Raw genomic sequence first — 11,807 nt, 5'->3', positions numbered from 1 at the left:
ATTTTGCATACGAAAGCCTTGTAATGTTTACTGATAATCTGTAAAATTTCCTGAAGATACGCTTGCTAATTTAAAAGTTATAGCATGAAAACTATAACAAGCACAAAATGGTTACGAGGTCAGTCCGTCGGATCGAGCCCGTACTGAAACAGCTAATAACGTCAAAATAATAGTAAGCTACCAATATCAAAATAAATTACTTTGAGCCTTTTCTTGGAAATGCTCTTTGCCATACGACTATAGAACATTAACCCCGAGTAGCCAATCAAAAGGCAACTGGAATATCCAACCGTTTCTATGACAACATTCAAAGGGTAAGTCACATACAATGGTTTTTGTTTTTCAATTTAATTCATTTTTACTCCACGGTCCTCAAACTCTTAATTGTGCTGAAGATCTATAAGAAAGTCTGTCGCCAACACTCGAGTCTTGCTATATACGTGCATGCCGTGATTAGCTAGCTGTTCCTTTAGCCACGCGCACGTGAAAATCAGTCCACTATGCCTAAAACCAGTCTACTCATCTTATCTATCTTGCTTTTAGAAGCCCTCTCGTCTCATGCAGGTTAATTTCACACACACACAAAAATATCGAATATGTATGGGTAGAACAACAAAATCTACTTCAAACTTACGTATTTATGTAAATATTATTTAACAGCTTTCATGTCGAATAGGGATTAACGTGTTAAAAATATTAAAAAATCAAACTTTTTCGACTAGTCAAATGCATGCCAACTATAGTCTTAGGCCTAATTTGCAATGACAATTCTATTATTATACTGTACTTATTCATGTTCTTTCTAACAGGTTAAATGTCGTTAGGTCAGTCCTGGTTTTCCATGTCTTACACTTCACAAAATAATGAAAACAACTGTTTTAGGAAAATGGAAGTTGGCCACCAGATGGTAAATGATCGTATTTAAATTTAATATATATATATATATATAATTGTCCAAACCTCTTTTTTAGGCACTGTTCTAAAACAGTGCATTTTAAGAAACATATTATGTATATAAAATAAATTATTAATTATTTTCATCCTCGTTTTATTTCAATAATAATGAAAATACATAACTGTTCTTGTTAGTTTTACATTAGTATTTAATGACTTATCAAGAAGTTTAAGAGAAGTTTGGAAGTGTGAATGTTTAATGTTTATTAGAAACATACAGTAACCATGTTTCTAGTTTCTCGCAACAACAGATGACCATGTTTCATGTTTGATAAAAGTAACCAGTGACCATGTTTCATGTTTACTAGAAACAGCTGACCATGATTCATGTTTACTAGAAATAACCAGTAACCATGTTTCAGTTTACTAGAAACAATAACTGACATGTTTGATAAAAGTACCCATGTTTCATGTTTACTAGAAACAGCTGACCATGTTTCATGTTTACTAAAAATAACCAGTAACCATGTTTCAGTTTACTAGAAACAATTAGTTTCGTGTCTATTTTTCTAGAGCTGTTTAACTTAATAGCAACCAAAATTTGACAATCTGTAACAGTGCTAACTCTAAGCTATATATTCAAAAACAAAACAGCGAAATTTTAACCTTTAAAGAATCCCTTTTCTCTCTCGCCATTTCGAGGTCAACCTCTCCAGCTGGTTCTTGTGAAACAGGTAAATCCTCCGCAAAAGGAACTCTTTCATAAACATCATCACATTTCTCAAACCAGTATCTATCACCGATTTCTCTGCTGTTTACGAAGCCAGTGAAGTCTCTGTCAAGCTCGTTAATGTGTTGTTTCAAGTGAACAGTCGAACCTACACTTAGATTCTGGTCAGAATCGCTGTCCCCGCATCTGGGACTTAGTTCTCGACATTCTTGGTCCTTGAGGTCTTTACTGCTGATTTCGTCAAAAGGAATGTTGTTCTGGAATTTCCATGGATGCTTATCCTTATGCAGAGGTACATTCTCCAAACCTTGTACACACGTACCTTTAGTTTCTGTTAAAGAACCCTTCCTATTTTCACCGAAGAGTAATTGTTGATCTTTAAGTTCCAAAATATCCGAATCCTTCGCCTCTTTACATTCTGGGGAGCAATAGTGATTCTTATGTCCAGTCATACAAATTCTACAGTCTTTCCTCTCTTGATCCTGTGGAAGCACGTGACGAGCGTCTTGGACGACTTGTGAGAGCCGCGTCGATTTCCTAGATTCGTTTGAAAATTCAGGGTTTGTATGTAGTGTCGTCTTGTCTTTGTCCTTGTTCTTCCTTCCGTCACTACTCCTATAATAGGACAAAATCATGTTTAGTACTTTTTGTTACTACGAAGTTGTAATCCATATTTATTCATTGTAGTATCAGCAAATAAATGGATGAATAATGTCACACAAAGAAAAAAATAGTATACCTATATTTATATTTTCTGTTAATTATATAGCGGGATTGACTGTCACTTTTATTACGCACCACATCTCGAACTCGACACCTTCCGTACCCCTGGAAATGAATTTACCTTAATCGAAGATTGCAATACCATTAGGCCTAACTTCGAAAACACAGATTTTGAAAATAATTTAAAATTATATAAAATTGTCAATGCTTGATGTTGGTGATAAAATACTTGTGTACTGGTAAAACCGTTTTCATTAATCCCAGTAGAAAATGATTAACGAAGAAGCTTTCGATGTTAAAGCAGTTTTATGTACGTTATTTTTTGACGCCTTTTACTCACAAAGTAATCCTATGTTTATAAAGAAAATTCAATAACATGTAGCACTGATGCTACTAACTTATTCTTGTGAATAATTCAGCAAACAAACAGTTTAATATACTAAAAAATAAGCGTGAAGCCCAATATATGATCTGATTTACCATTTGTAATTCAGTTATACCAGTATGGGGAATTCTATCCCTCATCTGTAACCCTAAACAACAGTAAATCAAAAGAATATGACTAGGCTTCATATAGCGGTGGAGTGTATATTATATTCATAGTGTTTTAAGATGTCTATTTAATATAGGAACTTGAAGAATATATAGTATTAGCGCTGCTTATCTGTTCTTGTGAATTATTCAGGATAGTAATTCTCCGAAACCAGTATAACTCTAGTGACAAATGGTACAGTAATTCCTCGAAACCGGTATAATTCAAGTGACAAATGGTACAGTAATTCCCCGAAACCGGTATAACTCAAGTGACAAATGGTAAATCGAATGACAAATTGGGCGTCACATTTATTTTTTTGTAATTTAACGCATTTTTCGTTAAACTCATGTTGAATGGATTAACGTGGAAACGTTCAATGTTACTCCCTGTGGAAAAAAAAAATTAACGAAGTCTAATGACGCCTTTTATATACATTCCACAAATTATTGTTCAATAAAGAAGTTCATTTAAGGATAGCACTTCCAACAATCTGGTAAAAACGTTCGATGTAAAAACATATAAAGAACTACGTTCTGTTTCTTGTTTAACTTAAGACACTTGCATGGTGTTCAGTTACTAAAACTTCACAGAATGGAAGATGGTCATCACAGTGTGGATTTTTCTCAGACAGACTTCAGAAATACAGGTAAAGGAGTTGCTAGTAGACTGCGCAAAAGATTAGCGTCACAGTGTGGATGTTTCTCAAACAGATTTCAGGAACACAGGACTCTTGAGTTACTAGTAGACAACACGGAAGGTTAGCATCATAGTGAGGATATTTCTCAGACAGATTTCAGGAACACATGGCTCTTGAGTTACTAGTAGACAACACAGAAGGTTAGCATCACAGTGTGGATGTTTCTCAGAAAGATTTGAGAAACACGGAGAGAGAAGATACTAGTAGACTACACAAAGGATTAGCATCACAGTGTGGATGTTTCTTAGACATATTTCAGGAACACATGGCTCTTGAGTTACTAGTAGACAACACAGAAGGTTAGCATCACAATGTGGATGTTTCTCAGGGAAAGGAGATACTAAATACCAACTATTTCGAAAGGTTTGTATATTATCACACTAACAGGTAATAATTAAAATTACCGTTGGATTTTGCTCTCAATGCGTTGATTGTTGTCGTTGTTAGCGGAAAGCTACGCAATGGGCTATCTACGCTTTGTCCTCTGCCGTAAATCGAACCAGATTTTAGCCTTGAACCCAGTGCTTTGGTAACACACCAATACTTGGTTAAACTTGAAAATAAACTATTGCTTGTGAAGCATAAATGATACACACCCTTTCAAAATATTACTGGTTAAAATGGTGTTTTTCTATCATATTTAACTATCTCTTGCCTCCCTCCGACTCCACGCTCACCCACTTCTCTCACGGAACGAGACTAAAAGTACAGTGCTGAAGTACGGAGTCATGCTGAAAACGCAACTGCTTATAAGAGTAACTATAGCAGTTGTTGGAAATGCCGACAGACCATCTCACATATGTACTGATCGTTTACATTTTTCTAATGAGCAAGATGATTTTCGTGAACTACTAAAGATTAAGATCGAGAAGTATGGTGGTGTTCATACGTAAAATGGATGTTGTTTTAACTAACAATGGTGGTTAAGCACGTTGCAGAACCTGGGTCAACAATCTCATGGATCTCTTTGTTATGTTGCCTAAATTGTAATGTATACAATATTGCCGATATTTTCCTCTCGTCTCGTAAACAAATGCATTTCACATTTTTCATAAAAGATGAAAACTTAACAATTTTTTTTATTGTTTAAAATTCTGTAATTCTGTAAAACAAAAGTTACATTTGGTCACAATATACACGTAGCTTTTGTTGAGCTGAGCACTAGATGATAATCCCACAGTTGCGTCGACAAGTGCTGACCCCTGATGTGGGACTTATCTTTGGGAGTTAATCAGCATCATTGTTTAGCTTTACTCTTGCATGGCCTGACAAATACATTCGGATGATGTTCTTACCATGTACTTCCTTTGCTTTCTGCCATCTATCTGGTGACCAAGCACTCTGAATTTTACATAGTACAGCCTGTGAATCATTTATAAATATCATGTTTGTTTGTGGTTCATTGCTTTCAGCAGTCCAGTGGTGAGCTTGCTTTATGGTTTCCAGCTCTATCCTTGTGCTGATTGTAGGAATCATGAATGTTCCACCAGCTGTATGTAGGATCTTGTTACACCATGAGCTAGTGAACATCCAACCAGCTCTCTCGCTATCTTTGCTGTAGGAACCATCTGTGGCTATGATGGCATCTTAAGTTTGGAAACCATCTGTGGCCATGATGATATCTTAAGTTTGGAAACCATCTGTGGCTATGATGGCATCTTAAGTTTAGAAACCATCTGTGGCCATGATGGCATTTTAAGTTTGGAAACCATCTGTGGCCATGATGGTATCTTAAGTTTGGAAACCCTCTGTAGCTATGATGGCATCTTAAGTTTGGAAACCATCTGTGGCTATGATGGCATCTTTGGTGTGGAAACCATCTGTGGCTATGATGGTATCTTAAGTTTGGAAACCCTCTGTGGCTATGATGGCATCTTTGGTGTGGAAATCATCTGTGGCTGTGATAAAAGGTGACTGTCCACCATACTCGTTAAACAGATGCTGACAGAATTTTATGCTTCATCCTCTCCCCAATTTCTACATCTTCTGTCTAGACTTATTTTTACAGACCTCATTTGCGACAAATTACCTCAGTAAGAAAGCATCTGACTGCCCATGACTGCCTCTCAAGGCACCTTTCCGACAATCCATTGCTTACTTGGTGTCTGCGGGTTGTCATGGAGATGAAATGTACCAGATGAAAACGGCAGTGGGTGGATGATGGAATACGTGGTGTTTACGCTGCAAGAACGTTTTTTGTTATTTGTAACCACTGTTGGTTTCTGCTACACAGCAACCACCAGTCATAAGGCACTAGTGAAAAACTGTATTTGTTATTTGTAACCACTGTTGGCTTCTACTACATAGTAATCACCAGTCACGAATTTAGCTTAACAACTATATAACAGCATTACTAATTTTGAACTGGTAATTGAGCGAAGGAAGCTAGTCAAAGGCATTCACAGCCTACTTTTGGGTTACACTTGTCTGACCGAATAGTAGGGATTTGACCTTCACTCTTGTAGCGCACCCAAGAGTCCAAAGTGTGGAGCCGTTTTTGCCGCCGCGGGCCACAATCCATAAACATTTGTATTTACAGTATGGGCACATAAACAAACCAATAACACAGATTAGTAACGATAGTTACCCAGTGAAATCTACGTGCGCAAACTTGTAACAAAATAATTTTAAACAGATTTTTAGTTCCTCTAGAAAAACAATCATTAAGCAAAAATGTTCGGTACCTTACTTGTATATACCTACCTTGAAGACACGGAGATGTTTGACCCCACTGAATTACTCATGTTGCTGCTAACCGTGCTTTACTAAGAAATCCAGGCATCACTCCAGCTGTCTGCTCAGCTGTTTAACCTCTGGTATGCACAACGGTTGGCATTGTGCCAAAACTTCATAATAACACCTTATAACGTACACTAGTAGGCATTTAGAGAAACGATTGGCACTGTACTGAGACCACATGCTTTCCAAAACACAGCGCATGCCCAGAGCCTTCCATGCTCATTAGTTTGTCACCGAATGTATTGCCATCTATTAGCAAGATAGTGAACTAAAAGGACAGCCTAAAATATATATATATAAATACATATATGATGACTCCTTCACAATGATGTTGCTTTATCGGTCAAGCAACATAATCAATATTGAAACGTATTTGAAGTGTTTTTTTTTTTTCTTCTGATGAAAACTATCCCGTTTTTGCAGTAGCCATGGTGATCTTTGTGAAATTAACGCGTTCTACCAGTGTCGATTTTACAGCTTCTCCCTGTGGGAGGAATGTTGATTTCACTACCCACAGAAGACAGACAGACTATGATTCATAAGTTTGTACATTGCAATCAATAATAAATAATTTCAACTCGCGATGGACAAAAATAATAATAATAAATAAAGTGTATACCACATGCTCTTTCTGTACTTATTTCCCTCCTAGTTTATACTTTTTACAACTGTTTTACGACTGGCTTTCACATATTATTAAGCACAAAGCTGCCCAATGGGCTATCTGCATTGTGCCCACAGCTGATATCGAGCCAATAATTTTAGCGTTATAAGACTTCAAGCTTACCGCTGAGCCACCAGAAGGCTGTGCAATTGGTATATATCCATTTTTCTTAGGGTCTTATGATTGGTAACATTCTTTTAATTTTCCGTTGGTAATGTCGGTTTTTAGCCCACTTATTTCTTTGTTTATAGCAGAGCTACTACGGTTCTCTGTCGCCGTCCATAATTTTGAACTGCCGGCCAGAGGGAAGGTAACTGGTTGGCAGCACTCACCAACAGCTCTTGGGATACTTTTTACAAACGAGTAATGGGAATAATCGTCACTTAATAAAGTCCCCATGGCTGAAAGGTCGAGTATGTTTGGCACCAGGTTTTAATCCCACGATCCGCAGAGAGCGAGTCGAGTGCCCTAACCAACAAGCCATGCCACGCCTTTTGCCTACTTACTGTACTGTTTATGTTAATAGTTTAAGAGTTTATATTTTTGAGGCTGGAAATTGGGTGTAACAACGGGAAGAAACAGTAGACTATATCTAGTATCTGATAAACGGAACACCCCAACACCTCTTGGGTGTCATTACCATAGATATTTTACTCCAACATAATATACTATAATATTTCATCTATAGGAAATCATCCCACACTTACACTTGATTCCGATCATCCCACTCTTACACTTGATCCTGATAATCCCACGCTTAAACTTGATCCTGATCATCCCACGCTTAAACTTGATCCTGATCATCCCACGCTTAAACTTGATACTGATCATCCCATACTTATACTTGATCCCGATCATCCCACGCTTACACTTGATCCCGATCATCCCACGCTTACACTTGATCCCGATCATCCCACGCTTAAACTTGATCCTGATCATCCCACGCTTAAACTTGATGCTGATCATCCCACGCTTAAACTTGATGCTGATCATCCCACGCTTAAACTTGATACTGATCATCCCACGCTTAAACTTGATACTGATCATCCCACGCTTATACTTGATCCCGATCATCCCACGCTTACACTTGATCCCGATCATCCCACGCTTAAACTTGATCCTGATCATCCCACGCTTAAACGTGATCCCGATCATCCCACGCTTAAACTTGATCCCGATCATCCCACGCTTATACTTGATCCCGATCATCCCACGCTTAAACTTGATCCCGATCATCCCACGCTTATACTTGATCCCGATCATCCCACGCTTATACTTGATCCCGATCATCTCACGCTTACACTTGATTCCGATCATCCCACGCTTACACTTGATGCTGATCATCCCACACTTATACTTGATCCCGATCATCCCACACTTACACTTGATCCTGATCATCCCACGCTTAAACGTGATCCCGATCATCCCACGCTTACACTTGATCCTGATCATCCCACACTTACACTTGATCCTGCCAGCCTATCTCTCTATCTATCTGTCACAAGTTTGCGCTACAAACCAGCTTTCGGGGTATAGATGACAAGCAACTTATTTTAAACCAACTGCTCTATTTCCAGCAGTGAAAACTCAAGCGCTCATTTTCGGCTTAATGCTGTAAACTTGGTAGAAAAATCAATCTTTATATATAAACAGGCGCTACAACTTAACTATTACTAGAGCGTGGTGTTGCCCTGTGGTAGAGATATGGATTTCAGATCTGGCGAACCGGGATCGAATCTGTGCGATACCACAAAATATTGCACGCTCTTTAACTGTAGGTGCGTTATAAGAATGACAATCAATCCCTTAGCGTGAATACTTGGCGGTAGGGTGCTGTTGACTGGCTGCCATCCCTCTGGCCAGTAGGTAAAAACTAGAAATGGCGGCAGATAGCATTAGAAGCTTTGTCATAAATACAAATTGACTGTTGTTTATGACACTAGCCAAGCTCATGTACGTCTCTGATCTGAGAATCTTGTACAACGTGGGTTTATTCTTGAACTTAAGTAAACAGTTCTCAAGTAGAGTGGTCAGGCTTAGCGTATATAATGTCATTGATAACTTTGGTTTGTTCTGAATTTCGCGCAAAGCTACACGAGGGCTATCTTCGCTAGCCTCCCTAATTTAGCAATGAAAAACTAGAGGGAAGGCAGCTAGTCATCACCACCCACCCTCTTGGGCTACTCTTTTACCAGCGAATAGTGCTTTGACCGCAACATTATAATGCCTCCACGGCTGAAAGGGCGAGCATGTTTGGTGGGACAGGGATTCGAATTCGTGACCCTCAGATTGCGAGTCGAGCTCCCTAATCACATGGCCATTTCAAGCCCTGTCATTGATAAGAACAGTTAGGTTTAGCCTATATAGTGTCATCAGGAAGAGTGGTCAGGCTTAGCCTATATAGTGTTATTACGAAAGGTGTCCAGGTTTAGTCTGTATAGTGTTATCAAGAAGAACGCTCTGTCTATATAGTGTTATCAAGAAGTGGTGGTCAGGCTTAGCCTATATTGTCATCAATAAGAGTAATCAGGATTAGCCTATATAGTGTCATCAAGAAGAGTAATCAGGCTCAGTCTATATAGTGTTATCAAGAAGTAGTGGTCAGGCTTAGCCTATATTGTCATCAATAAGAGTAATCAGGATTAGCCTATATAGTGTCATCAAGAAGGGTAATCAGGATTAGTCTATATAGTATCATCAAGAAGTGGTCAGACTTAGCATATATAGTGTCATCAAGTTTAGTTAGGTTTAACCTGCATAATGTTATCAAGATTAGTTAGGTTTAACCTGTATAGTGTCATCACAAAGAGCGGCCACGACTTTTAAAGCGGGTTGATATCACCAAAAGATCTGGCTATACGTAAAAGAATATCATTCGATACCAACCTGCTAAGAAGAACTAGAAAGAAACACATTCTTCAAAGTGACGGCACGAGTTCCACCCATACAAGAGTTTTGGTTTCTTTCAGACATTCGCGCAAAACTATACTAATACCGTCTGCACAAGTCTTTTTAATTTAGAACTGATAAATTAGCAGGAATAGTGCTTGTCAACTAAACCCACCACCAACTCTTGGGCTACTCTATTCAAATAGTGGAATTTGACCATCACACTTATAACCCACCCAAGGCCCCCAAGTGTGCAGTGTAACTTTGTGACAACAGAAATCGAACCATGAACCTTCGGATTTACAGTTCGGCAAACTAACTACTAGGCCCGTGTAGAAAGAGAAACAATATTCAAAATGACGTCACAAGTTCTAATCTGCATTTATAAAATTTCGAAAGGAACTGAAATAAATAATAAGATATATTAAAAAAATCCTGCTGTTGATTACTTGAGAGAAAAGTTAAAAGTGCACGTACACAATTATCTTTCACATTTCTGATGCCAACTGGTACTACCGCTTAGCCTTAACAGTCGTACAACTGCTTTATGTTATGTATCGATACCTAATGAAGGAATGACCCAGTACTTAATAACAGTAAAAATCTTCTAAAGGATCAAGTTTCTATTTTTTTTTTTTTGACTCATTTACTTTTTGTTACAGTACACCAGAAGGAACGTGATCAGGACCGTAAAAGACAGTTCGTCTTCATTTGGTTGGTTTCCAAATCGAGTGTAGCTGTACCACATTACAGTTGGGTGACAGCCACATGCTCGACAAACGTGGGGCTGGATAATCTTTCTGAAGGCCGATTTTCTTGTTGTCCCCATTTAATTTCTGATACGTGTCGTCGAGTGTCTTTCTTATGTATTTATCGATGTTCATCATAGTTCAGGTGGCTGGCGTAACAGAGCTCGTGGGTACAGTGTAAGTAACCGAGGCCGGAACTTCAGAGATATATATGGTGACAAGCGATCTGTATCCGTTTGTCCCACTGTCCACCAGATACGCTGTAGTAAACAAAAAAGGGCAAATAACGTGCGGACTATTTTATGCTACAGTATGTAGACAGTTGAAATTAACCAAATCACCCATATCTATGGTGCTGCAACTGTGCGGAATAATACATACGAACAGAAAGCTGAATTCTGCTGTTTTATAAAATAAATAATTTTTAATCAGTCCTCGTGACATTTAGGTTTATAGTACACAGTAGTTTTCGTGAATAACGTCGATATAATACCGTTGGTTGATCTGTCACGGTTTTATTTTTCTTAGTGTACATTTTATGTTGCGGTTTAGATAAATCTCCAAGGCAAATCACGAAGTCCGTTACGCCATTTGTTGCTATACAATAATACCAGCTTAATGAGTCTATGAAGGCAATTATTCTCACCTATTTTGTTTTGACATCATCACCATATACATCAAATAACAGGTAAGAAGCCTAATGCTGATTTCACGAGTAGGGGGGGGTATTGTATGGATCAGTGGCGGGAAAGAGAAAAACGTAAGAAAAGCCTCTACGTTCATAAAAATAATTCTTTCTTTCTTAATCATCCCTTTACATATTCCACGAGGAATTAGAAACTTAAAACCTATTCGGAGAGATCAAAGCGAAGCTACCCACTTGTAACCTTGGCTCTCATACGGAGAGGTCGACTGACCTCGTGAGCAGCTGTTGTTAAAGTGACACGACCGAGCCGGGAGCAATGGGGATAGTCTCCTAGAAAGCAATGATCACGTACGAGTTCACACCTGTCCATCCAGTCACGACTATTTGTCCGCTTGTCTACTGATTTGCAAGTGCTGTCAAAAAGGTTGGATCGTTTGGGGTGCAGAGGTAATATCATTGAAATGTTACGTCTCTCCATTTCTCGATACCCCTATATTCCCATTTCTCATACTCGATACCCCTATATTTCCATTTCTCATAC

The 11,807-nt window shown here is 38.4% G+C and overlaps 1 protein-coding gene across 1 annotated transcript in view; it reads right to left on the bottom strand.

Annotated features, from left to right (window-relative positions):
* Positions 1-11,807, bottom strand: part of LOC111083141 — a gene marked incomplete at its 3' end in the record, with an annotated part of 20,124 nt that overhangs the window by 5,860 nt on the left and 2,457 nt on the right. The window contains exon 2 of the mRNA XM_022379423.1: positions 1,561-2,239. Within this exon, the coding sequence (XP_022235131.1) occupies positions 1,561-2,239 (679 nt within the window). The remainder of the gene's footprint in view (positions 1-1,560; positions 2,240-11,807) is intronic.

The sequence above is a fragment of the Limulus polyphemus genome, unplaced genomic scaffold, assembly GCF_000517525.1.
Source record: "Limulus polyphemus unplaced genomic scaffold, Limulus_polyphemus-2.1.2 Scaffold8325, whole genome shotgun sequence".
In the NCBI taxonomy this organism is placed as follows: Eukaryota; Metazoa; Arthropoda; class Merostomata; order Xiphosura; family Limulidae; genus Limulus; species Limulus polyphemus.
This window is presented reverse-complemented; position numbering and strand designations above follow the sequence as displayed.